Source organism: Vipera berus (assembly GCF_964194415.1).
Source record: "Vipera berus genome assembly, chromosome: 13".
In the NCBI taxonomy this organism is placed as follows: Eukaryota; Metazoa; Chordata; class Lepidosauria; order Squamata; family Viperidae; genus Vipera; species Vipera berus.
Window position 1 is genome coordinate 3,849,768 of NC_138216.1, and position 27,727 is coordinate 3,877,494.

The 27,727-nt window shown below is 46.1% G+C and overlaps 2 protein-coding genes across 7 annotated transcripts in view; one reads left to right on the forward strand and one right to left on the reverse strand.

Annotated features, from left to right (window-relative positions):
- Positions 1-340: 340 nt before the first annotated feature.
- DHRS7B (dehydrogenase/reductase 7B) lies at positions 341-19,235 on the reverse strand. Of its 5 annotated transcripts, XM_081337901.1 has the most exons (10): positions 15,454-15,715; positions 14,457-14,622; positions 12,270-12,537; positions 7,953-8,113; positions 6,317-6,483; positions 4,924-5,039; positions 3,851-4,061; positions 3,195-3,287; positions 2,480-2,632; positions 341-1,387 (listed from the first exon to the last, which is right to left on the reverse strand). In XM_081337901.1, exons 5-10 carry the CDS (start codon positions 6,465-6,467, stop codon positions 1,182-1,184), a joined length of 930 nt encoding a protein of 309 aa, XP_081194027.1. In that variant the 5' UTR covers positions 6,468-6,483; positions 7,953-8,113; positions 12,270-12,537; positions 14,457-14,622; positions 15,454-15,715; the 3' UTR covers positions 341-1,181. The 5 variants fall into 5 exon arrangements, with proteins under 5 accessions (XP_081194027.1, XP_081194025.1, XP_081194026.1 ...); XM_081337899.1 differs by lacking the exons at positions 7,953-8,113; positions 12,270-12,537 and adding an exon at positions 19,113-19,235 and having other exon boundaries at positions 15,454-15,512; XM_081337900.1 differs by lacking the exon at positions 7,953-8,113 and having other exon boundaries at positions 15,454-15,716.
- Positions 19,236-19,686: 451 nt separating this feature from the next.
- Positions 19,687-27,727, forward strand: part of USP22 (ubiquitin specific peptidase 22) — a 51,979-nt gene continuing 43,938 nt past the window's right edge. Inside the window, exon 1 of one of the 2 annotated variants that reach the window (XM_081337897.1) lies at positions 19,687-20,044. In XM_081337897.1, the coding sequence (XP_081194023.1) occupies positions 19,919-20,044 (126 nt within the window). In that variant the 5' untranslated portion in view covers positions 19,687-19,918. The remainder of the gene's footprint in view (positions 20,045-27,727) is intronic. The other variant, XM_081337898.1, reaches the window with a different exon arrangement.

The window sequence follows — 27,727 nt, forward strand, 5'->3', positions numbered from 1 at the left end:
ATCTGCAGCGGAGAGGCACGGGATGAGCAAGCAAGACGGTCGTGGGGCCTTGGTGAAAGCAAAACAATACAAGGGGCTGGGGTAGATTTGGGTTCTTTCCCACCCACCCCCCCTTGGGAAAAACCTGAAGTATCTTGTTTAATTGTATTCTACAGAACCAGCTCAAAGTTATCACTGACCATTCATTAAAGGATGACAATTTCAAAGGGTCCCCTTTTTTCTTTCGGGGCTCAAATATTGGGTGGGAAACTCTCCGGCTGGCTAGACCCAATTTTAAAGGATAGATTTGGGTGAAAGCTCACTCTTCAGTTGACAGGAGAATATGCAACCAAAGGTTTATACCAGGGGGTCTTCAAACCTGTCCCTTTTATGACTTGTGGACTTCAAACTCCCAGAATGCCTCAGCCAGGCATTCTGGGAGTTTGAAGTCCACAAGTCATAAAAGGGACAAGTTTGAAGACCCCTGGTTTTATACCTTTCTCAAGAGCGGTGGTTGGGTTCACAAAATTTGGAAGTGGTTGAGTTGCTAAGTCATGTCTTGACTCTCCAGTCCCATGGACCATAGCATGCCAGAACCCCCTTGTCCTCCACGGTCCCAGAACTTGCCCAAATTCACATTCGCTGCATCAATGGCATCTAACCGTCTCCGCCTCTGCCGTCCCCTTCTCCCTTTTGCCGTCCCTCTTTCCCAATGTTGGGAGTCTTTTGAAGGAGTCTCCTCTTCTTATTAGGTGGCCAAAGGATTTGAGGCAGGATCTGTCTTTCCAAAGAACAGCCAGGGTTGACTTCCTTTAGAAGTTCTCATGCTATATACACCAACCCCTAATGCGTATTTGGCTATCGCCTGGAATTGGCCGTTGCGGTTTGCGACGTGGTCTCGTGGCTTAATGTTGGCTATGAACCGTACCGCTGTTGCTTGTTTCCCCAAACCACAGCTTAAGCGAAGCATGGCTAAGCAATCTCTGAATAGGTGTGTTGGTTTTTTTTCTCCCAACAATATTTTTAATGAGCATTTAAGCCCAAAGACTTTGGAGTTGGCGATGCTCGTTGGCCCCAGAGAAAACCCAAAGGATGGGTGCAACGAAGGATGGAATTGAAACGCTCCCACCGTTCTCCCCTGGTCCAAGGTCCAAGCCCTCGCACCTCCAGTCCCTCTCGGACATGGCTGGGTCCAGCCAAGGCTAGGACTCCTTCTTCTTGTCCTTGCTAGCCCTCCTGGCCATGAGGGTGAAGAAGAGGGCCGGGCAGAGCAGACGGAGATAGACCGCCAGGGCAGGCAGGAAACCGGGCACCACCAAGACTTCCTTCCGTTTCTCCCCCACGGCGTCCAGCACCAGCCGAGCCACGTCAGCCGCGGCCTTGCCTTCACTGGTGGTCTTGTCCATCACTGCATCGTACAGAGAGCAAGCCGGCATTGTTAGGGGCAGGAGAGCTTCCCGGCTGGCACAACAGACAAGCAACGGAAAACACAGGGGGTCCTCGGCTTACAGCCGCTCATTTAGTGACAGTTCAAAGTTACAGCGGCACTGGGGGGGGCGGGGGAAGCTTCACTTTACGACTGTTTTTCTCACAACCGTTGCAGCGTTCCCCACGGTCAGGTGATCCAAATTCGGACGCTTGGCAACGGGCACGTATTTTTATGACGGTTGTAGCGTCCCGGGGGTCACGCGATCGTCTTTGGCAGACATTCCGGCAAGCAAAGTCCATGGGGAAAACCAGGTTCACGCAACAACCGCGTTGCCAACTTAATAGCTGCAGTGATTCACTTAACAACTGTGGCAAACAAGGTTGTAAAATGGGGCACCTAACAGCTGTCTTGTTGAGCAATGGGATTTTGGGGGCTCAATCATCATCAGCCGAGGACAAGCTGCAGCAGCTCCTGCTGGCAGGCTAGGGCCAGGGGTAGGCAGCCTTGGCTCTTTTATGACTTGTGGACTTCAACTCCCAGAATTCCTGAGCCAGCATGAGGGAACTATGGCCTCCTCATGACTCGTGGACTTCAACTCCCAGAATTCCTGAGCCAGCTTGGCACAGCCTGGAAACCTCTCCCTTTCCCCTCAGCGTGGCTGGCTCAGGAAATTCTGGGAGTTGAAGTCCACGAGTCATAAAGCGGCCAAGGCCTAGGGCAGGGGTAGGCAACCTTGGCTCTTTTACGACTCGTGGACTTCAACTCCCAGAATTCCTGAGCCAGCATGGCTCAGCCTGGAAACCTCTCCCTTTCCCTTCAGCATGGCTGACTCAGGAATTCTGGGAGTTGAAGTCCACGAGTCATAAAAGAGCCAAGGTTGCCTACCCCTGGCTAGGCTCACCGATAAGGCCAAGTCTTTAGACCAGGGGTCTTCCAACGTGGCCCTTTTATGACTTACGTGCCTGGCTGAGGAATTCTGGGAGTTGAAGTCCACAAGTCATAAAAGGGCCAAGTTGGAAGACCCCTGGAATACACACCACACCTGATTAGCAGATAGTGGCTAATCCTCACCTCCGTACTGGGATCCGTCTGATGTGACGGCATTGAGCGAAAGGTTTGTCTGGATGTAGCCGGGACACACGACGGTCACTTCAATGTTGAATCGCGCCACTTCGGTTCGCAAGCAGTCAAAAAAGGCTTGAGTTGCGTGCTTGGAGGCTGCATCTGGAGAAGGAGATTGATCGCAAACTTACTAGTGCTCAGCCAGAGTCTAAAGCAGGGGTGGGTGGTTAATTTTTCCCAAGGGGGGGACTACATGAGACAGTGAGAATGTTGTGAAGGGCCAAACCAATAGGCTGGAGTCAATTCTGATCAATTGTGTGCATTGTGTACACTAGAATAGAATAGGATAGGATAGGACAGGATAGAATATGGAATAGAATAGAAGGAATATTATGGATGGGGAAAGAATAGAATAGAATAGGAATGGAATGAAATAGAACAGAACAGAATTGTGTGTGTTGTGTGGATTGTGCCTTTTCTTAGGGGTTGCCATTTCCGCTGATATTGAGAGAAAAGTAACAGCATCCAACAGAAATTTTTTCTTAAGCCACCGCTGTTGCCTCTGTATTTCCAAATTGATACACGGCCGCCCCAACTCTGAAGAATTAAATAAGCGAATTAAAAACATGACACCGCACAGGTTAAAACAGGCCTTCAAAACGACATAAACCACAACCCGGAGGGGGGAGGGAGAGGCGGCGCGGCAAAGGAAAGTAGTACTTACACGCCGAGCGGAAAGGAATGCTGATTTTGCCTTGCACGCTGCTGATGGCTACGATGTGCCCTTTCCTCCTCTCCATCATGGTAGGCAGAAGGGCTGGGATGCAAGAGGGGAGAAAAATAAAAGAGCCTTGCCATCAAACCCTACCTTAATAATACAGGTAATCCTCGATTTAACAAGCACAATTGGGAACAGCAATTTCTGGGGAAGGCTGGGAATCGATCATGTGATCGACCATCATAAATACATAAATACAAATATCATAATTACAAATAGGAGGGCTGCAACTGTCACAAATACCGTTTCCCCGAAAATATGACCTAACTGGAAAATAAGCCCCAGTTAAGATCGTCATAATGGACGTAATTAGTACCATATTTCTCCAAATATAAGCCTTAACCGGAAAATAAGCCCGAAGGCGTCTTTTGGAGCAAAAATATAAGACCCGGTCTTATTTTCGGGAAAATACCGGTACGTGCTGGTTGCAAAGTGTCTGAAACAATGCTTATAAATCAAGGACTACCTGGACTTGTCTCTATTCGATTCTTCCCATTGTTTATTTAATTCATAATTTTGCTGCATTGCTCGGATTTTTTGGGGGGTGGTGGTGGTGGTGTCTTTTCTCACCTGGAAATGGAAATCAACGTCTTGAGCCTTACCTTTTGTCAAAGCAACTGGGCCAAAATAATTGGTTTCCATCACTTTCCGGTCCACCTCTATCGCGGTGTCTGCTATGGTGCCCCGGTAGCTGATCCCGGCGTTGTTAATTAAGATATCAACATGATCCACACAGTTCAAAATCTCCTTCGCAGCGTTCACTACTGCTCTGATATCCGAGAGATCAAAAACCACAATGTGATGTCTATGGGCCTGTGAAAACGGGGGGGATGAAGGGGGGGGGGAGAGAAATAATATCAAAACCCACAATTTTGGCACCCAAATCTTTTCAGCTACAGAGTTTTGCAGCCTATTGTTCAGGGTGTTGTTCAGGCTTATGACCAGAATTGCGCCCAAAATTTCTGTGGCTAAATGAGACGTTTGTTAAGGGAGTTTACGGCGTTCCTTGCCAGAGTCTTTAAGCGTATCATTGACGCTCTTAAGTTAGTAACACCGGATTGCTTAGTGAACTTGGCTTCTCTTACTGACTTTGTCAGAAGGTCTTAAAAAGGGGTCACTGCGACCGTCATAAATATGAGTCAGTTGCCAAGCGGCTGAATTTTGATCAGGTGACCCTGGGGACGCTGCAACAGTTATAAGTGTGAAAAAAACGGTCGTAAGGCACTTTTTACAGTGCCGTAACTTTGAACGGCCACTGTTGTTAAGTCAAGCGCTCCCTGTACACCTGTATTGCACCATCTTTCTATTTTGCAAGCCTCTCCAAAGGTATTACCGGGAACAAGGAGAGAAGCTCAAATTTAATTCTCCCAGTACCACAGCTGTGTATACGTCAAAAGTCCAAACTGGACTTTGTTTCTCCTTGAAGAAGCGGTTCTGAAAGAAGCTTCTTGGATGAGAAACAAAATGTCTTCAAGGAAAAGCAGAGAAGTCCAACTGCCTTTTGAAAAAAGCTCTTTTAGGGACAACCAGGACCCAGAGGACTTAGAATCTCCCTAGACGCCACTGCTCTTCTTTTACACAGACACGAGTCCCCAAAAGACATTACGTTCTCGACATCCAGCAGGTGCAAGCAACACAATTCATTTCCCAGCTTGCCTTCTCGCCCGGCACTTACATTTTTGAGGGGGTCACCAGCAACGGATAGCTCCTGAAGAACATCCTGAAGCCTCGCTGCACTTCGACCACACAGCACCAGTTTCGATCCCGCAGCGTGGAAAGCTTTGGCGCATTCTTGCCAGGATGAAAGCAGGAAGGGAGAGAAAGAGAGAGGGGAAGGGAGAGGGAGGGAGGGGGGAGAGAGAGAGAGAGAGAGAAAATGTTAATCCTAGCAAATTCACATCAGATATATACAGATCTTTGATTTGTAAGACTAGGCCCTTGACTTACAACAATTCATTTAGGGACCCTTGAAAGTTAGAACGGCACTGGCGAGGGGGGGGGAAGTGATTTGTGACCGGTTTGCAACAGAAATTTTGGCCTCAATTGTGACCGTAGGTCGAGGACTACTTGAACCATGTTTACGAGCTTTTGCTATTGGCCATTCTGGATGGATCCAACAGAAGCCAGCCTGCCCCCCTCCCCCCAAAAAACATATTTTTAATTCCGTCGCTCAAGTCACGCTAACTGGAGCAACAGCACGTCTTTCTCGACGTGCAAAAACAACAACAACAAAAAAGGTATTTTATGAAGGCAAAAGTGTAGGTTGCCAGGCTTATAAGTAGGTGTGCCGGAGGGTAAATATCCCTGAGAAACAATGACCTAATTTTAGCATCTGTTTCCCAGAGGAAGAAAAAAAATCTGGATATTTTTTTTAAAAAGGATGACAGCTAAGTGTTGCAAAGGTTTTGTTTATTTTTAACCCAATTGCTAGGAGAAAAAAAACAAGTTCCCCTACACAGATAAAGAATGTAAAATATATTTTTTCTTCCTGGCCACCTGAAGCCAGCTCTTTCCCAGTTATCTTAGACTCCTGTCCCTCAGTGCAACGCATGGACTAGACCAGGGGTCAGCAACCTGAAACAGTGAAAGAGCCACTCGGAACTGGTTCCCTCACAAAAGGAAAAACTGGGAGCCGCAAAAAATGTGTGCACATGCGCGTACATGCGCGCATGCACAGAACAGGGTTTGACTGAAGAGTGGAGCCAAGGCGAGATATGCACCTACCCTGCATATTTGAATTGATTGGTTGAACTTTTTTAGTCCCACTTTTTTTTTGGACTGCACATGGCAGAGGACTGGGAGCCGCAGGAGACGGCTGAAAGAGCCACATGCGGCTCCGGAGCCACGGGTTGCAGACCTGTGGACTAGACTCCCATCCTGTCCTAAGCCATAGATTGCTCCCTCATGGTTTGTTAGCTAAGGCACCAACGGCTGGGTTGACTCGACTTGCTAAGTTAGAAACAAGCCTCTCGCACGCTGGTTTAGTCTGCAGGGCAAATCTAACTACGGAGAAGCAGGAGACCTGTGACTCTTCTTCGCCAGATCGAATGTCAGGAGAAAACCGTCACCTTTCCCCAATCCAGAAGTCGCCCCTGTGATCACCACCACCGCATCCTTCAGATACGCCCTTGCCTGGATTCTCCGGATCCACCGGAAGACAGTGAAGATCCCTGCACCACCCAAAAGCAGCGGAAGAAGGATCCCAGTGGCGAAATCCATGAGCTTTTGATTTCTCCTAGAGCGGCAGAAAGGAATGGAGAAAAAGAAAAAAGGCACATGAATAGATTAATCACTAACCCTTTTTAACCTCTGCGATTTCCTACTTTGTCAACTTTCAGGCGGGTGGACTTCAAATCCCAGAATCCCCCGTGCAGCCTGTTAAGGAGATTAGTGTAAAACTCAAGGTGTCAAACCAAACGGTAATTGAGGTTAGCTTTGCGACAACCCATGCGTGGCTTTTAATTTCATTTATAAAATCGCTTAAGTTTCTTTTTTACGGTATATATATACGCCACCCCACCCCCCACCCCACCCCCAAAGTGGCATGCCAGCCATTAAACAAAGCAGTCTGTAAGAGCGTTGGGAAAATAATATCACAGGAAAAACTCAACCACAACAACAACAACAACAAAAGAATTTTAAAAATCTAGACAACAGATGCCAATAGCACAGCAGCACTTTTCGAACCAAAACCTGGGCGGTCAAGGATGCCTCAAATTCATGCTGAAAGGTCGAAGTGGCAGGGAGACAGTTCTACAATGAGATTGTCACTTTTATCAGGCCGGCTCCGAATTAAGTCGGAGGCAAAAAAACACACGCACGCTGAGCAACTCAAGACTCCAGGAAAAGCCAAAGCACCTTGTGATCCGTTGGGTCCACCTGAGAGAAGCCACTGGATCCACAGACAGAGGACATGCCTTACTGTATTTTGGACGGCCTGGTTCTGGAAGATTTGTTCCAGCTAAGCCTGGTGACAAGTCAACCATTTCTGATCTTCTTACTTGAGAGAAAGTTCTAACGGTCAGTTTCTACCAGGAAATCATTCAGGCAACATCATCATCAGGAACATGAGAACAGCAGTGGAAACTCCAAAGGCTCTTGGAGATAACTTTTTTTTAAAAATTATTGTCTATAGATAATCCTCAATTTACGACCAAAATTTCCACCGCTAAGCCAGACAGTTGATAAGTGAGTTTTGCCCCCATTTTATGACCTTTTTTAAAATATATAAATGTTTTATTGATTTTCTAGTTTTACATTTAAGTATTCAAAAAGCAGCGTGGTGGCTGGGCCAATCGATAATACAATAGCATACAAATATCTTCAATACAAGTCTCAAGCTACTACATCGATTTTTTCCTCTCTTTTCCCCTCAGTATTCACTGTCTCCTGTCTAAACTAATACAATTCTTATTAAATCAATCAAATAAAAATAAGGTTCTTACATTTATCATTAATTTTGGCTTATACATATCCTTATTATTGTAACATTCAGTCTTTATAGACAGTGTCCTAATTAGTTTGTCGTTTTACGACCTTTCTTGCCACAGTTGTTTACAGTCGTTAAGTTGGTTGTTACTAACTTAACAACTGCAATGATTCGCTGCAGTTGTTGAGTTAGTCAACAGGCTTTGTTAAGTGAATCTCCCTTGACTTTGCCGGTCTAAAAAACTGCAAAAGAGGACCCCCCTCCCCGGGACATACTTCAACCGTCGTAAGTACAGGTCAGTTTCCAAGCGTCTGAATTTTGATCACGTGATCACGGGGATGCTGCAACGGTGGTGTGAAAAATGGTCACACGTATCTTTGCAACTTCAAACGGTCATTAAACCAACTGTGGTAACTTGAGGACTAGCTGTATTTATCTGTTAAGAAAGTTTAGATGCAGTTAACAAGACTTGTAGTTAACAAGACAGAGTATATATACCCAGTTAATAGGCTCATGAACTTATTTCCATGTCTTTCTGAATAACTGAAGAAGAACAAGAGAGACTAAATGCTCCATGTTACATATTCATTGCCAAAGGGTATTAGCTGCTCCAACATAAGTACAGTTCTCAGTTTAAGGTACCATAAGAAAAACCTGTACTGTGGGGGCTGTTAATGTAGAAAACCTTCATCCCTGCAAAGATAAAAACAAAGCAACATTTTGTGCTCTTAAAACCCCACTCAGCTGAATTTAAACTGCCCATCAAGCCTGGCACATGAACCTTCAAAAGAGGGAAGAACCATTAACTTTAATGTTGCTTCTCAGATGAACGCTTCCAGCAATTCAATATTGCAATAAAATGTTATGAAGGCAGGCTAAAGGGCCTGTTGGATTATTATTTTTTTCATTTTTTAAAAAAAGCCTTAATGTAAAATAAATCCCTAACTGGGAGACCGAGAACTCTAAAGGAGATGAGCAAGAAAACGTCAGCCTGTCTCTCCAAAGCCCGGTGGGGTCATCATGAATGTAATAAAAGTCCTACCTCGTGAAAAGATTGTAAGTGTGAGGGCGGGTTGTAACTTTTTGAGTGCCGTTGTAACTTCGGATGGTTGTTAAATAAATGGTTGAAAACTGACTACTTCTGCAAGATTATTATTATTATTATTATTATTTTGCCAACTAGGACCCTCGACATTTATCCCCCAAATTCCTGCAAATTCTAAGCCAGGGGTCTTCAAACTTGGCCCTTTGATGACTTGTGGACTTCAAGAGCCTTGGTGGAGCAGTGGGCTAATGCCTCCTTAAGTAACACCAGCTGCCTGCCATTAGTGCAGGTTCAAGTCCCACCAGGCTCAAGGTTGACTCAGCCTTCCATCCTTCCGCGGTAGGTAAAATGAGGACCCAGATTGTTGGGGGCAATTAAGCTGACTTTGTAATAACGCCGCTTGAGATGGGGCCGAAAGCCCTAATAAGCAGGCCTATACATAGAATGAAGGCTATTGCTAAGCATATTTGATTTGTGCTTCTTAGATTGTAAGCCGCCCTGAGTCTTCGGAGAAGGGCGGGATATAAATGGGATTAAAAAAAAACCAAAAAAACCTCACAGAACTCCTGAGCCAGGCGTGCCGGGCTGAGGAATCCTGGGAGTTGAAGTCCACAAGTCATAAAAGGGCCACGTTTGAAGACCCCTATTCCAAGCCATTTAGAAGACCTCAGAATTAAGAAACTGGGAGGGTATATTAGATTCAGAGCGCCAGTTTTGTCTTAGGGGCAAAGGCACCAGACTAGAAAGCGAGAGTCCTGAGTTCTAGTCCTGCCTCAGGCAGAAAAACCAGCTGGGTGATGTTGCCTTGCCCCAGTCCTCCTTTCTCATCTTTACGAAGTAGGCAGCAAGGGCAAGCTGCTTCTGAAATCTTGCCAAGAAAACGGCAGGGATTTGTCCAGGCAGTTGCCAAAAGTCAACACTGACTCAAAGGTGCCAAAGGGGGGAAAAATGTACATCAAGAGTGGCTTTCTTCCCCCCCCCGCTTCATTTATTGCACTGGAAGCCGTCTGTCTGCTAACTATTCTTAATTTTAATAGCACCAGACTGTACTCGCCAGCGTTTAATGATTCAGAATTGCTTCACCTGCATGGGAAAAATAAAAAAAATTCTGATCCTTCTTTTTTTTTTTTGCAAGCTAAATTGAGTTCTTTTCTCGCCGGGTCTTGCCACACAGAGTTCTGTTCTCAAATACCACCCCCTCCTTCTCCTGTTCCTTGCCAAGAAGGCCCAAGAGCTTTTGCAAACAACACAGGAAGGTTGTAAATTCAGAATTGGGGAGCTGGACAATCTACTCCATTTTGTGTTGGATGAAAAAAAACACCCCAAGTGACGATTAATCAAGCAGGGAAAACGGCCAATTCTTGTCTTGAAGCACATTCACCATCAAGATATTTATTCTAATGCTGGCCTCATATGTTCCCTCTGGTGATTTCAGCCTTCTAAATCCTAATATTACAGATAGTCCTCAGCTTACAACACCAATTGAGCCCAAAACTTCTGTTGCTATGCAAGGCAGTCGAAAACTTGAGTTTTGCCCCATTTCACCACCTCTCCTGCCCTTGTTAAGTGAATCATTCTAGCTGTTGAGTTAGTAACACAGTTGTTAAGTGAATCTGGCTTCCCACTGACTTTGTCAGAAGGTTGCAAAAGGGGACACTGCAACCGTCATAAATACGAGTCAGTGGCCAAGCCTCTGAATTTTGGTCATGTGACCGTGGTACTGCTGCAGCAATGATCATAAGTGTGAAAAATGGTCATAAGCCACTTTTTGCAGTGCCGTTGTAACTACAAATGGTCATTAAATAAAACTGTTGTAAGTTGAGAACTACCCAGGGAAGCAGAGAATACATTTCTTTAAAATCTCTTCCTTGCGACGGCTCTTTTAATTTTGGGAAGAGATCTATGGATCCCTGAGCTAGCTTCACCTCTCATCTTAAGGCAGTGGCTGCGTTCCATCAGCACGCCAAGCCAATCATCAGAGTTTACAAACTACGATTGCTTTGGTTCACACAAATGCATCGATTTAAAAACCAAAGTATAAAAATGAAGGTTTAGTGCAATGTTGAAAACCGAATCGAGGTCTGAGTAATTAGACATGTTCAGTCTGGAGAAATCGATTTTTATATCGGGGTAGGTGGGATTACTCTGTCTTCCATTTTTCACTTTGCACGTAAGGCATATATATGCATAACTGCATTTGCCCATTTTCCACACGTCCATTCGAACGCCGGTATTACTGCAATATTTTTGAACTTGCTTGAAGCGATGGAACTGAATTAAATCGCTCAAGAGTTTCAACAGATCAAGACAGAACAAGAATCTACTTGTTAGGCCTCCGAAACCCAGCAGCGATTAAAACTTGAGAGAATCCCTCAACTAGCTTGTTCTTTTCCGACATCGTCTCTGATTAAAATGCCACAGTCAACACTGAGAAGCTGAATCCTAGGCTCTTAATTCAAAGAAAAATAGAGAATCTAGCTGCAAGCCTGCTATGTTAATATTACGAAAATGCTGAGATTCCAGTTTGGCTTTGAGGGAAACATAATTAAGGATGACATAAGATGCCAAATGTTCTGAATTCCCTAAATCAGCTTTTCTCACCATAGCTATGGGAATTCTGGGAGTTGAAGTCCACACCTCTTTAAGCTGGGAAGGTTGAGAAACATTGTCCTAAATTAATTCTAAGACCTTTGTGGACAAACGCTCAAGGCCAAAATGCAGCTATTTCATTGTCCATGGTAACTTTTTAGTCAAGAGAGTTACAATAACTGAAGCTGTTAATTAATAAAGTAGACAAATAAATAAATATCCCAACGTTAGAGTAAAGTAAGTTAGACTGACAGATGTCAACTGTCTCAAGATCAACTCCCAATCTCACCCTCAAGTCCAGCAGCTTTAAGAAAGTGTGGACTACAATTGCTGGCTGAGGAATTCTGGGAATTGAAATGAATTAGTTGAATTAAAGTTGCTGAGATTGAGAAACATTGCTCTGAACTCCTTCCCCATCCATGCCTAGAGGAATTCCATTACCCTCCCTAACATGGCTCCCATCCCTTGCCTTCCATTGGACTACAATTCCCATCCCCACCGATCCAGCCACGGCCTCAAGCTGTCTTGCTCCAGCCCATCTTTTTCATCTACCACTTCTGCAACCTCTAGTACCCTCTAGTTGTTTAGGGCTGGAATGCCCATCGTGCCCAACTATTGCTGTGGATAATGGGCACTGTAATACAATACCCAACATGGAAGAGAGTTGGGAAAGCAGCTCTACACCCCCACCCTTCCATCTACACTCTTTCTGGATTTATGTAGCCAGGCTCCCCATATTTAGCAAGAACCTATGACCTCCTCACAGGAAAAAGCCCCCCCCCGCCAATCCAGCTATTGCACTTGCTGTGGATAATGGGTACTGCAGTCCAATGTCCAAACAAGGAAGAGTGGGGAAAGAGCTTCTCCCATCTCCCTCTTTCTAGATTTACATAACATATTTAGCAAAAAAATATCACACACACACACACACACACACGAGAGAGACATATCCCACTACCTTGCAATTCCCATCACCGTAATCCCATACCCGGAAGTGGGATGACGCCTTCTCCCCGCCCCCTCTCCGCTGTGTCCAATCAAGATGCACCGTTTCAAACCAGACGCCAGGCGGAGCTATCAGGACAGCAGCCAATCAGCGACGGCGCGAGGTCGGACGCCACGAAGCAATTGATGTGATAGGAGGTGGTCCGATTGCCTTTAAGTTCCCTCCGGGAATCTTGACCGTAAGAATAGCGTTCCGCCTGGCTTAGAGTCCCGACCATTTCCTAAGGAAAGGAAAGAAAATAAAATACGACTTGCTTCTTCTTTTTTTATGTCAGCAAAGGAGAGAAGCATCGAAAAAGGCGGAGCGGAGGTTTCATGAATTCTGAATAGGGAGGGGCCGGTTCAGGATTTAAGAGGGATTTTTTTTTTCCATTCACCCAAAATAATTCTCTTGTAAGGTTTTCTCCTAAACTTTTTGGTCCTGTTTTCAAGGAAAAAGCATTTTCTTGCACAATATTTTGTTGATGAGGCTTTTCTTAAAATGAGTTTTTGGCCCTGAACATAGTTCCTAGATCAGCTGGATATATTATGGAATTGTTTCTATATATTGCAGGAAAACTGCATGGATTTGTCTATAATAGTATCAGGAATTGAGGTAATTCTTTAGGTCTGTAATATTAATAGTTTTTTTTCCTATTGTGATTTTCAGGGAATGTTTTTAGCATATATAACTTCCAAATACAATAATGAATTCTTATTAAATTTGCTTTGTCTACTTTTTTCTCTTGTGCGTCTCTCTCTCTCTCTCTCTCTCTCTCTCTCTCTCTCTCTCTCTCTCTCTCTGTGTGGTAATGCTATCCTAAATAGTGACATGGATGGAATTTTTTTCCTTTTCTGATCTTAGTGTTCTAAGTTATTTAAATAATGATAATGCAGTAATTTATAAACATGTTACCCAAACATCAACATACAGAAACAACAGTGACTAAGATTTATAACAACATAATAGGAAAAAAACAAATGTTTTTTTCTCAATTCAACCTGAGAAATGCCACTAAGAATTCACACAGTATTTGTAAAAGTAAGGCAAATTAACTTTTTGAAAATCATATTTTGAAACTGGCATGTATCGTGATATTGATTAAAATGGGTTCTTTAATAAGACCGGGTTGTGTAATTGACTAGAAAAGCACTGGCCAGGAATTGAATTCTAGGAACTGAAGTCCATTCATCTTAAAATTGCCAAGTTTGAAAAATCCTGGAGTATTTTCTCTCCCATTCTCACATTCCTATCAACGAAGCATCTGCTGTGATGCTTTGCTTCACAACAAAAAGCTTCTGTTCCTACACACCATTGCCACCTGCCTGTAAGTGAAAATCTGCAATGCCCCCTAAGGGCTGTTTTCCCCCAGCAGGCTGCTCCTTATTGCTGCTCTTTTAGAACTAGCCCAGGAGGGAAGCCTTAATTTCAGTTGTGTTCACCGTTTGCAATGAGAACACCGCTAGGCGAAACACAGTAACTCAGAATATAGCGGCCAACCCCACTGCACCTCTTTTTAAGAATCAAGTTCAAGGAATCAAGTTCAGCTTTAACTGTCCAATATTTGAGTTAAACCTAAAGCCATTCAAGCAATTTGGCTGTTTTGAAGCCTTATAAAAAAAAGAAGGAAAGAAATGCATTAAGAAATTTGTAGGTTATAAGCTTTTAAAATTTATCTTGTACTTCTTACCCTTAGGTTGCATTTATATTGTACTGTACAAAATATGATTAAGGTGCACCAATTTATATGGACTGTGGTAAAATCAGACAGCAAAATTATTTATGAGATACTTAATTCAAAATTTAGGTAGCTATTTACGTTCTAATTCAGAAAAGATAGGTCAAAGCTGAAGTAAAATTCTTAGATAATTGGCAAAACCATTTTTATTTATTTACAAATAAAAACTATGCTAAAAATCTATGAACAAGTGAATGAAGATCGTGAAATGACCAGCTCAACTTGCAGGATTCTTTAATGATTACACCTTGTTTTAGGTATTGTTTATCTCCACAACTCTGGGTATAAACAATATTCAAGCTTGTTTGAACCTCAACCTCTCTCTGACCAAACATATTATTTAGCTTATGTTACAAAGAGGGGAGAAGAAAAATCTGGTCAAATAGTGCAAAACAGAAAACTCTCTGCATTGAGGAACTTACGCTCCATCCAAAATGGTTAGATTTCTCATTATTCATTCCTCATTTAGCTGGGCTGGCAGAAGCTGAGTGGGTCTCGTTTTAGTCGTAAATTTCTTCTCTGCTAAATGAAGCAGGACCAGAAGTGAATTTTGTCCTGGATGGATTGTGAGTTGCATTAAGCATTATTCTGTAAAACAGATAACTGGATTTCAGCTTAGTGCAGAGATAGTTTCAAGTATATGATAACGCCACAGACCATTAGACAAGGTAACAGTGGGCAAGAGGCAATCAATGCATTAATCTTCACAGACATAAACAATGTATTTACTGTTTCAGTGTTTTTCTAAACCTCGGTAACTTTATGATTTCTGGACTTCAACTCCCAGAGTTCCCCAGCCAGCCAAGCTATTGTGGTTGCCATCTTTTTGAAACACCCCCTGGTCAAAGTAGTGCATATAGCGTGCCTCCTCCTATTTACATATTTGACTATTAGCCATTCCATTCCAATAGATCCCAACAATTTTTCAAGGCAGGTTGGTCTAACGTCGTGCAATGAGGGCTTCCCTGGTTGACAGTGGACTAGGATCCGGATCTAGAACCATCCCATCTCTTGTCCAGAACCTTGGACGCTACAGGTTCTTCCTTACCAAATTTCTCTTTTCTTATCATTACGTGCAACAGAAGAAGTTACTAATCAAATGGGTAGAAGTTTCTCTTCTCTCCCCATTAAACACTGCCCTGAGTCTCTTAAGGGCTGGTTTGCAAAGCCCACCAAGACAGAATTGGCTCCAGTAATGCTAGCTTGGATCATCCCTGGCAGCTTCACACCCCATATGCAGCTGAAATCAAGCTAGGAATGGTTCACGCTGTCAAAGATCTTTGTGTTTCGTTTCTAAGGGCGGGGGGGGGGGGAGAAAAATATCATTGTTTCATTTCTTCGTTGTTTTTTTATTTAGTGTAGTAACTGTAGTTGCTTCTTTGCAGAGCCTATTAACCAAGGCTCAGTCCCTACGTTTACCAGTAGATGCTGCTGTTGATCCGTAGGTTGGTGCAGCTGTTTCTTCCCTCCCAGTGGGCCTAAAAAAAAGAGAAAGAAATAAAATCGATCCACCACGAGAAACACACAGCTTTCTAGATGTCCTTTTCTTATCTGCTTCTCTCTCTCTCTGACAATCAGTTTGGGAAGTGGGAAGAGGAAAAAATGCTTATCATTGCTGCTGGAGAGGAATAAAGGGGGCCTCATTAGCAACCCGGCTGAGTTGGCAGCTCACCCACAGTTGTTCGAACCCACCCACCCACCCACCCATCTTCAGCTTGCTTTTTTTTAAGGTTCTCAAAGCGTGGATTGCTGCAGTGAAGAATGGAATTTTCTCCATGTTTCCCGTGCCTGATACACATACATACATGGGAAACCTTCTTTTCTTTTCTTTTTTAAAAAAAAAGAAGAACCCCATCGTTCTCCCACAATACTTTCTGTTGATGGTGTCAGGTCTTTGAGAACAGTGGATTGTTTCCTTCTTGGTTTAGCCCAAAGCTGTTGGGAGAATTTAAATAGCGGCCTGTTTTAAATTCACAGACCCCCCCCCCCTTTCTCAAGGTCAGTGTGTCTTCCTGCTTTGCTCAACATTGATTTTTCCACCAATGTTGGTCCTGCCATCTGCAGTTCTGTGATCCGGAGACTGCAAAAAGCAGGAAATCACTCCTCCTCCCCAAATGGGGATATTATCTCATCAAGATCTACTTGCATATTTGGGCCTACCCACTGGTATAAAATAAAATCTCTCAATGGCTTTTTTTTGCCGATGTACAAGCTCAACCCTTCGCAGTTTATTTTATTTATTAAATTTATATGCCTTCCCCCATCTCATTGTCGGACTGACTCTGCTTGGCTTACAAAATCATAGTTGCCGCTTAGTATACTCTGCAAATCCAGCCACTTGGGGCTTATTCAGTAAACCAGGATGAAGCAATGGCTTAATTTAGTGCCTCAAGCCAGGGGGTTATAAGCTGAGACAAAGAGGGGGCTGTTAGACTTGGGAGAGAATGTTTGATGCTCACGGTTGGAAAACAGTTCCGCAAAAATCGCTCCTGCTTATTAATTGTTGATCTCATCGATTAAGGGATAATGGATAAAAAGGAAACGTTTTACTTTTGAAAAGAACCTGCAGATAGTCCTGGACTTACAACCACAAACCAGCCCAAAATTTCCGCTGCTAAGCAAGGCGGTTGTTAAATGAGCTTTACCCCATTTTGCGACCTTTTTAGCTACAGTTGCCCTGCAGTAAGTTGTTAAGGGAATCCTGCAGTCATTAAGTGAATCCAGCTCCCCCCAAGCGATTTGCTTGTTGGAAACTGGGAAGGTTACAAAAGGTGATCACGTGAACCCCCCCTCCCAAAAAAAGTACTGCAACCGTCATAAGTGCATGTCAGTTGCCAAGTGTCTGAGTTTGGATCCCATGGCCACATGGATGCTGCAAAGGTCCTAAGTGTTAAAAACAGTCCTTAGGTCACTTTTTTCAGTGCCGTTGTAACTTCAAATGGTCGCTAAGCAAACAGTTACAAGTCGAGGACTACTTATACATAAGGTAGGAGAAAATTGGCCCCAGAAACGTACTCCCTGATCGAGACGGCGTGTGAATTCCAGCACTTCCCCAAGGCCACGGGACCCTGTGTTCACTGGCAGGCAGCTGGCATCTAAATACACATTACAGGCCTCTTAATGGCCTTGCTTGGGGAGACCAAGAAAATCACGGAAGCTAATGATTTAAATGCTGGGAATTAAGGCTTGTCATATTACCGGGGGTGAGTTGTGTGAGCCTCCCTGTGGGGGTGAGTTGTGTGAGCCTCCCTGTGGAGGTCGGAAGGGGAATAGACTGCCCAGGTGTGTAACGTGATAGCTGGGCACCATAAGGGAGGGGGGGGCTGGGTTTTCAGCTGGTTGTTTAACCACATTCTTCCCTGAAGAACTCAAGAGCTCTCCTCCTGTGGCTGCTTTCCCCACCGACGATTGTTACAGGGAGTCCCTGACGTACGGCCAGAACTGAGCCGTTGCTAAGTGAGAAATTTGTAATGCCTGAGTTTTGCCCCATTTGACGACTTTTCTCGCCACAGCCGTTAAGTGAATCACTGCAACACGGTTGTTAAGTGAATCTGGCTGCCCCCGTTGACTTTGCTTGTCAGGAGGTCGCAAAAGGGGATCACGATGACCCCGGGACACTGCGACCGTCGTAAATGTGAGTCCGTTGCCAAACAACCGAATCTAAACCATGTGGCCAGAGGGATGCGGCAAGGGTGGTTAAGTGTGAAAAGTGGTAACTTTTACCGGTGCCGCTGTAACTTGGAACAGTCCCTAAATGAACCATCGTTGAGGACGACCTGTATCGCAGGAAGTGACACCTGCCCATCACACAGCCCATCTCTGAATGCAACGGCCCTTCCCATGCTCGTGCAATAAGCCAAACGGCATCTTCTTGGGAGGCCAGATCTGGGATCTGAGCCAGAGAGAAGTATATTTCTCAACCTCGGCCACTTTTAGACACATGGACTCCAACTCCCAGAATTCCCCAGCCCGCTGAAGTCCTCCCAACTTAAAGGGGCAAGGCTCCTAGGTGTGGACTTGGGACAGGGCTGCTGCTCAGGGTAAAGGCTGTGTTTGGTTCAATGTGAATTTAACCCTAGACCAGGGGTAGGCAACCTTGGCTCTTTTACGACTCGTGGACTTCAACTCCCAGAATTCCTGAGCCAGCATGGCTGGCTCAGGAATTCTGGGAGTTGAAGTCCACGAGTCGTAAAAGAGCCAAGGTTGCCTACCCCTGCCCTAGACCGAATTGCTCTCCAGATATTGGACTCCCAAGTGACGCCTAGAGGAGCCCGGATTATTGCCTTTTCCCATCTTATTGTTGAGATGATCAAATCAATGTCGAAATGATTCAGAAGAGGCTGGACGGCCACGGACCCTCTCCTCGGCTGCGTTCTCAGGACCGGCTGGACGCCCGGGCTGTCAAGATTCGATCTGATCGGGAGGTCGTGTGAACGCAGCCCAGGAGATACACGTGTCCGCGGCCGTGCAGCGGGATCGGGCTGGAGAAGGCTGTCCGAGCAGAGTCCACGGAAGAGCAGCAGCAGCAGCAGCAGCAGGCAGCTCCGCCCTCCTTGCAGGGAATCACTGGGGCAACCGAGAACCTGCAAAGGCTCCGGCGGATGTGACAGCAGCCCTGCCCGCTGGCTGACTGGCTGGCTCGCCCCCTCCCGTCTCGCCTGGGCTCCGCGGGGGCGGCGCTTACCCCCGTGACCCTCCTCCCAGCCAATCCCCCGCCGCGCACGCCGCTCAGGCTAAGAGAGCGGCGGGCGGCGCCGCCAATCGGCGCCCGTTCTCTCCCCCTCCTCCCTCTTCTCCGTCGCCAGAACTTCCTTTGTCAATCAAAGGCGGCTGAGGGGCGGCGCTTCTCCTCGCCTCCCCCTTCCCATCCCGCTGTAAGGGAAGGCGGCGCCCGCCAATGAGAAACGGCCCAGAGACGGGACGGGCGCCTCGCGCCGCCAATCCGCGGCCTTCCTTGAGCCTTTCGGGCAGGGCCGACGCTTTTTTTTCTCTCTCTCTCTCCCCCCCCCCAACCTGTCCTTTTTTTTCCTCTCTCTCTCTCTCTCTTCTTCCTCCCACCCTCCGTTCCTCCTCCTTACCTTACTTCCCCCCCTCTGCTCCTTTCCCAATTGGTTTGTCCCGCTCGGGCCCGGCGGCGGCGGCGGCGCTGGCGCTTGAGCGGAGCCTGCCGCGCGCGCTCTCCACCGAGGACGGGCTCATTCAGGGCGGCGGAGGGGGGGGGCACGCGCGGCGACGAGGCGGCGCGATTTAAAGAGACAGGCGATCCGGGCTGGAGAAAGCGGCGGAGAGGCAGAGGCGGCGGCCCCACAACACACACACTCACACACACACACACACACACACACCCCTCGGCTGCCAGGGCTTCCCCCTCTCCCTCGCCGCCGCCTCCCCCGGGGCCTCCATGAGGTAGCAGCGCGCGATCCGGCGGCGGCGGCGGCGGCGATCCTCCTGAGGAGAATCTCCCTCAGCGGCGCTTCGCCCGCCGCCTCCCCCCCCCTCAGCTTTGTGCGCCGCCGCCGCCGCCGTCGTCGTCGTCGGCGCTTTGTTCGGAGCGGCGGCGGCGGCGGCAGAACCGCCGCAGCAGCCGGGGGCGGGGTTGAGGCGAAGCGGCGGCGAGGCGAGGGAGGAAGCGGGAGGGCGGGCGGCCGCTCCCCGGCACTGCAGTCGGCCGCGCCGCCCTGAGGGAGCGCGGAGGGGGAAGAGGAGGAGGGGGATCGGGCCGCAGTGGCCCCTCGGGGGGGGAGGAGGAGACCCCCCCTCAGCCGCCGTCGCCTCCTCCTCCTCCTCCTCCTCGGCGACCCCCCCTCCCCTCCCCGCCTCGCCGTAGCAGCCGCAGCAGCCGGGCCGGCGGGGCGGGCGGGGCATTGATGTGGGGGGGTCGGAGATGAGTCCGCCGGCCGCCGGGTGCTGCCATGTGACCGGCTTCAAGGTGGAGAACTGGAAGCAGAACCTGCGGGTGATCTACCAGTGCTTCGTGTGGAGCGGCTCGGCCGAGGCCAGGAAGCGCAAGGTGAGCCCCGCCCGCCCGCCCGCTGCCCCCCCCACCCCCTCTCCCTCCCTTCCTTCCTCCTCTCCTGCTTCTAGTCCTCATGGAGCGTCTTCCTCCCGACACCCCCCCCCGCCCCGGAGGCGCCCCTTCCTTCCTTCCTTCCTGCAGCGCTTCTAGTCCTCATGGAGCATCTTCCTCCCGACACCCCCCCCCGCCCCGGAGGCGCCCCTTCCTTCCTTCCTTCCTTCCTGCAGCGCTTCTAGTCCTCATGGAGCATCTTCCTCCCGACCCCCCCCGCCCCGGAGGTGCCCCTTCCTTCCTTCCTTCTTCCTGCAGCGCTTCTAGTCCTCATGGAGCATCTTCCTCCCGACACCCCACACCCCCGCCCCAGAGGTGCCCCTTCCTTCCTTCCTTCCTTCCTGCAGCGCTTCTAGTCCTCATGGAGCATCTTCCTCCCCACCCCACCCCCGCCCCTTCCTTCTTCCTGCAGCCCCCTTCCTTCTTCCTGCAGCGCTTCTAGTCCTCATGGAGCATCTTCCTTCCCACCCACCCCCGCCCCTTCCTTCTTCCTGCAGCGCTTCTAGTCCTCATGGAGCATCTTCCTCCCAACCCCCCCCCCTCCCCGTAGGCGCCCCTTCCTTCCTTCCTTCCTGCAGTAGCCCGGGCGCACTTCTAGTCCTCATGGAGCATCTTCCTGCGGGGCCGGTCCCGCGGGACGCCCCTTCCTTCCTTCCTCTCCTGCAGCAGGCGCGCTTCTAGTCCTCACGGTTTGAGGCAGGGAGGAAAAGAAGGAAGGGGGGGTGTCTGCCTTCTCTCCTTCCTTGCCCCCTCCTTCCTCCTTTCCTCCTCTCCCCCGCAGCAGGAACAGCAGCCCAGGCGCGTTTGTGTGGTCCTCATGGAGCATCTTCCTCTCGCCCCCCCCTCTCCCCCCCCCCCGTTTCCTGCGGGGCGCCCCCTCCTCCCCTTCCCTGCAGCATCAGCAGGCGCGTTTCTAGTCCTCATGGTTTTAGGGGAGGAGGAGGAGGAAGCAGAGAGGATCGGCCTCTTCGCCCCCTCCCAAAAGGGGCCGCTCCCGCGGGCCGCAGCCCCCTCCTCCACTTCCCTGCAAGTGGCAAGTGGCAATCACAGCCCCCCCAGGCGTGTTGCCAGTCCTCATGGTTTGGGGCAAGGAGGGAGGAGACAAGGGCAGCCTCCTCTTCCTCCTCCTCCTCCTCCTCCTGGCTTTAGAGGGCGGGCGGACTTTCCCGGAATCGGGCGGCTGCAGAGCCCGCCTGGAGGAGGAGGAGGAGGAGGAGAAGGGAAAGTGGGAGGGCAGAGCGGGAGCTCTGGGGCCAAAGAGCGCGCCGGGGCTGCCCAGGTTGGCAGCGGGGTCTGCTCGGCCTAGGAGAGCCGGCCTTTCCTCTCTCTCATCCCCCCCCCACCTCTCCCCTTGCAAGGGGAAGGGGCTTTCGCCAAGTCCTGGCTCCCCTGGGTGGCTTGGCTCGGCCTGGGGAGGGGTTGGGTGGGTGGGTGGGTGGGCGAGGAGCGCGCGGGCGGAGGAAGGGGCGCGGTCGGTGGAGGGTGGGTGGGTGGGGATGGGGGTCGCGCCGCGCCTTGGTCCATTATGGACCTGCCTGTTTCCCGGCAGCCAGAGGAAGCCCGTCGGGGTTGCCCCCCACACAATAGGTGGAAATGGCTCTGCTGCCTTAGGCGAGCGGGGATGTTTCTGCAAGCGCCCGGGCATCCACGGTCAGCGTGGGTGGGGGGAACATAATCCGTGGGTGGCAGGGAGGAAACGCAGAAGGGAAACGCAGAGAGAGAGAGAGACAGACGTGGTGGGGGCTGTTTGCTGCTCACAGATTACCGTCAAAGATGCACCAGGAAGGAAGGAAGGAAGGAAGGAAGGAAGGAAGGAAGGAAGGAAGGAAGGAAGGAAGGAAGGAAGGACGATGTCACACACGGGTCTCCTAACGCAGGGCTTTCTTGTCCCCCCCTCCTCTTCCCTTCAGTGGGTGGTGGGGTTGCAGAGTGGCTCTCACCTATAGCAGTACATAACACAGGAAAACAAAAGTGTATCCACGTGGGAAAGGAGCAAGCTCCATAAATCCGGGTTACAAAAGGCAGCTGCTGGGGGCGGGAAAAAAATCTTTTATAGTTCTGCTTGTTGATGTGAAGACCCTTTTTGTAAGGAGCCAAGCCAAGGTCAGAGTTGGAAGCGGCAGGGCTGCATTAATGTAAGGTTCGAAGGTACATAAATGTGCAAAGTTAAAGAAATGTAGGGCAGAATAGAAGCTTAGAGGGATTGTTGGTTGCACGTAGATGTCATTTGTAACATCAGGAAAATGGTTTGTAGGTAGTTGTGGTTGCCAATGGGGCAAATATTTTGGGGCAGGGATATCTCTAGATGTTGCTTAATTTATCGAATCGTAACTTTGGCCCATACTTAGGTTAGAGTAGTTTCCATTAGCAATTGGTAGATAAATCTGCATATGCAGAAGAATAGGAGAGAATGATCGGGTTCCATTTTTAAAAAACTTTGATTGCCTCCATTCCTCTTTAGAAAATACCCACCTTTTCTTCGAGATAGCAAATGCATGTTGTAATTTCTCTTTGTCCAGATTTCTTTATGTGGTGCTTTATAAATAGAGGTTTCTGCACATGCAAATCCTTGCTTCCAATCTGAAGTGTCAAAGCCTAAAAATGTCTTTATGTGTAAACTGTTAAAACAGCTAGTTTTTCCCTATAGCAGTTTAAACAATTGGGTAGTTTGACATGAATAATTCTGGCACTGGGGATGAAAAAGTCAAACGTATAATAAGCATTTTCTTCTGTGATGGCTTGCTATCTAATATTGCTTTATAGAAGGATGTTCTTGGATGTCTTGGTATGATACGAATTTTCAGGCCATGCTTTCTCAGAAAGACCTCCATTGCTTTTATCTGAATTGGTGCACAGATATAAAGAGAAAAGAAGCTGAATGTAACTCAAGCATTGAGAATTCCAAAGAGAGGAGATAATGTAGAAATTTGATAGAACAGCCGTTGTATGGAGAATTGATTTTCTAAAATGCAGTAATGAAAACTCTAAAACCAGTGCTGGCAAAGGAAAGCAAATTACTATGGCTTAGCAGCCAGCGAATAAATGAAAAATTGTGTCATTTGATGTTCAAGATTAACCTCCCATTTTTATTTCTGGGTCTTGTGTCTTAAACACCCTGATATCCAACTAAACTGTAGGGGGCAGAAGGAGTCAATTTTTATTTCTGACTTGGTTATTCTACACTGCTTATTGCTTTACCTTTTTTGAAAGGCTGCTAACTGTACTGTGTTGTTTTTTTTATTTCTATTGTTCTTCCCTCTTCCCCATGCAGTATGCCTGTCTTAGTTGTTAATCCACTGCTTCTTTATATTACGGAAAATGAAGGTTGCTTTTCACTTCAGTTTTTTTGTTCACGCCACTGTTAGTGCAAGTCACTACATGACGAGAACTGCAGTGTGCTTAGAATGGATAATAGCAATCTTTTTTTGACGAGTCAGAGAATCTATTTTGAGAATACATATATACCTCAGACTAGAACCTTCAGAATATTTGTTTCTTATTTTGTCCAGTCTTGGTAATATTTGAAAAGCATGTATGAATTTAAATTGGCAGCCGATGCACCATGATAAAGATTTCATGATTTCACAGATTTAAGAAATGTAAGGGTTGACATCTGGAACAAATACATTGCATGGTTTATCTCTATGGTTTGTGTCTGAAAAAAGCCTCTGATTGGTACTTCAGAAAATCAAGGAGAAGATAATAACGCTAGGCCTGTTTTTCAAAAGACTTTTTTCTCAGATGTCTCAATTAGAACAGCTAACGTACTTCATATTCTTAGTGTAACATTTAAGCTTATTGACAATATTCCATCTGAGGAAAATAATTATTTTGATAGTTTTGGACGTCTGCTTGTAGTATGAAATGGGAATAGTTGTATATTCATGTAGGCTACTTCTACCACGACTGAAGCCATAGTTAAAGTAATACAGTCCAAATAAGCAACTATTTAAAATGCACAAATTTTATGTGGCTGCCCCCTTGAGACAGAATTAATTGTGTACTATTATTATAAGTTTCCCATATTGTTGTTTTCTGTAAAAAATTATAATACACTGACTTTTTTAAGTAGTAGAAATAGCTGGTACTCAGGCAAATTATAAACAAACAAGCTATTGTAACATCTTTTTGTATTCCAGCACCCTCTTCATGTAAAATATTCATTCTATTTCAGCTCTAGCTTCATTGCCATGTAGGAATGTCCAGATTAATATCTAGAGCTGACGCCCTAAGTTTGGAACCCAAAGAGAGATAAAATTTATATGATCTCTTTGTACTTCAACATAGGTTGGATTCCATTTGTCCTGCTAAATCCTTTTTGCCTGACTAAAATGTATATCTCTATATAATATTTCCTGAATTTTTGGCATAATTTCTTGGATTGGTAGAAAACAAATTCAAAGTGCTACTATATTGTTCTTTTCTTTTCTACATAATAATTATTCCAGAATTCACTTAATATCATATCATACTTCACCAAGGGTTGGTTACTCCTCCCATGGTGAACCATGCGGAATTTATTAACCGCTGCTTCACCTTTACTGTTTTCATCGTTCAAGCTGTTTTCATCATGAATTTTGTTATTAGATTCTATTGATGTATTGGAAGCAACTGGTAACTTTAACCTGAATACTGCAGTATTCATAATCAGGTATGAAAATGCCATAGGATTACTGGATGAATTATGAACATGTACTTAAAAGTAAAAGTTTAAGGAGACTTTAAACCATAGACAGAATTGTGAAGTGGGGATTGTGTTATGTCTGTTCTTTGCTGACAGACAGCCTAGGATTTAAAATGACAATGTTTATTCTTTTATTTATATAATTTTGCCTCAGAATTGTTTAAAGAAGGTAGCGGCTATAGTTAAGGCTTCATTCATATGTATTTTAGACATTAGCATTAGGGTGTTTTTTTTTGCATTGCAGAAACTATTAGAGCAATAGCTCATTCTTTAACAATGTTGTCTTCGCCCAAGATAATTCCTTTTTTTTTGCATCAGTGCAGCTCTGTTCTTTATATATGCACATATTTGTTTTTTCTCCTATAAATTTCTAGCCCCCTACTTAGTTTACAGCTATTTCTTTTCACTTACTAATAAATGATTTTCACTGTTACGTCTAATCAGGTTCATTTGGTTAAAGGAGGTAAGGGAACATTTTCACTCCTATGATATTTAATTCCTACTCACTGAAGTGAAAGAAGGGAGCTCAATCAGCCTTCTTGTTTTTCTTGCTGTGGCAGTTGACAAAACACATGTATTCCTTTTGTAACTCCACTGTGTGCTTTGCTTTAGGTTTGGGGGCATAACTCGGATTCTGCCTGTATTCTTCTTGAGTGACAAAACATTTTAAGAATTTGGAAATTGGAGGCAATGATGGGAGTTATCCCGCTCTTGTAAGAGAAAGTAAACAAGAGAAAGTTGCAAGTCTTTTAGTAAAGTGATAACAGCCATCAGGTTATGAATTTACTGGAACGGAAAGCGTAGCCTAAGACGTTGGTAAGCATTAATGAAAACTCAAAAAGATTCTGCTACTCGGGTGATTAGAAAAAGGGATACAAATGGAATTAACTAGTGAATGTGCAAGCTGGAATGAAATTAACCTATTTGCCTATAGCTTATTTGTGTTTCTTTTTTGAATTGGTCTTTGAATTGGTCTTCTCTGAGTTAGGTCTTTCGGTGACTGTATTCTTCCGTGAGGTAATTATTTGGGGGCAGTTGGTCTTTATGTTCTCTGAGTTCTGAATGTTTCTATTAGATATGGTTAATAGATGTAATCTGTCAGATATAGTAGATAGAGCAGGGGTGTCAAACTCAATTTCATTGAGGGCCGCATCAGCATGGCGGTTGCCCTCAAGGGGCCGGGTGGGTGTGGCCTGGGTGGGCGTGGCCTACTGGGTGGGCGTGGCCAGAGTGCGTATGGCCTACTGGGTGGGCGTGGCCAGCTCTACATCATTGGCATCAAGGGTGCCTATGGGGGCCTGGGCAGGAGTGGGACAGATCTGAGGGTCTCTGGCAGAAGGAGGGTCTCTGGGCCAGGGCCAAGGCAGTGGGGGCCGTTCCCTCACTGTTTCCAGGATGGCTTCGTGGGCCACATGAAACCACTTCATGGGCCGGATCTGCCCCCCCCCCGGGGCCTTGTGTTTGACATGTCTGAGATAGAGGGTGAGGGTAAAGGCAACCTTCCATTTAATTTGACAGGCTATTATTTGATGAGATATTTGACCACTGTGACCATTCCCCAACTAGCATGTGAAGGATATGATCTGCATTAAGTAAGTGTACTATCACTGCCCAGGAGGTCTTGGTAGTATAGCTAAGTCCAGTTGTGTTGGTGGGGTGAGGGTGGGTGTCCATTGTAATAAAAGTTCAAACTGGTAATGGCTGTTTTTAATGTCTTCTTTCACGCAAATTAGAATGCTTAGTATTGTTAAAAGAAGGCAGAATTTGGACTAATGCCACTACAATGCTTAAGTATATCGTATTTAATCTTCAATATATCAATTGCAATGTTTGGATCTTATTTCCTGTAACATCACTGTATATCTCTTACCCAGACAGAACAACCTGATAGATCAACATCACTCATCCATACCGTATATCATGACTGTGCTGTTATATTATTGAAAAGCAGTTCCTTGCTGTACTAACCTAATACTTCATAGGGTTACACATTACCCAAGTCTGTAATAAAACAACGAGTAAGGCGGTGGAAGGTTACTTCCTGGAGTTTTAAGACCTGAGATTTTGGATTTCTTTTTTTGTGTTTTTAAAGCTATTCATCCCTAATTTTATAGGTGGTCAATACGGGATAGTTCAACTAATTTGAGGGCAGCATTATGCAGTAGAAAGCCTTCAAGAAGCCTTACTGTAAATGCATGCTTCCTTTTTTTTTCAAAGGAAATTTCTAATATGAATTAACCTTCTGTTCTCTTTTTTTGGCTGGTTTGTGCTGCCCAGATAAATCATTTCATATCAGATCTGCATTCCCGTTATCATTTGCACTAGGAGCACTGCACTGACTTTGATGTGGGCTAATTAAATTTACATTTCCTGCAGACAGTTTGCAGTGCTTAAATAAATCAGTGCTGAAGAGTTTGCTTGTTTGAAAACCATGCAGTACATTGCTAAAGATTTGATCTACATTTCATATGTGAAATGATACAACTTGGAGTAATTAGGCAAGCTCCTAAAAGCACAGCTTTCTGTTCTACCACCTCCCCCAAAACTAGGAAAAGTACTATTTTCCTGCAGTGTGATCTTATCTCGTAAATAATGTACTAGCATGGGCAACATTAAGTGAACATCCCACCTAATGGTTAGGTAAGTAAGGCGGCTTATCTTGCCTGCTGCGTTACTTTCCGTGTGTACCTGAAGATTCTATTGGTACATTATTTGATAGGGTTAGGGTTGGGCTTAACAGAAAGGGCGGGATATAAATGGAATTAAAATAAAAATAAAATAATAAATATTTTAAAGCCCCTGTCAGTGACTTGCTGACACCAAGAAATGATGAGGTAAAGTCACCAATTTTTGCAATCTGTTTTAGAACATACCACTGGCTATTATTGCAAGTCATCGCCTTCCCACATGAAAATTGGCTGCTGCAGTGATGCACTGCAGGA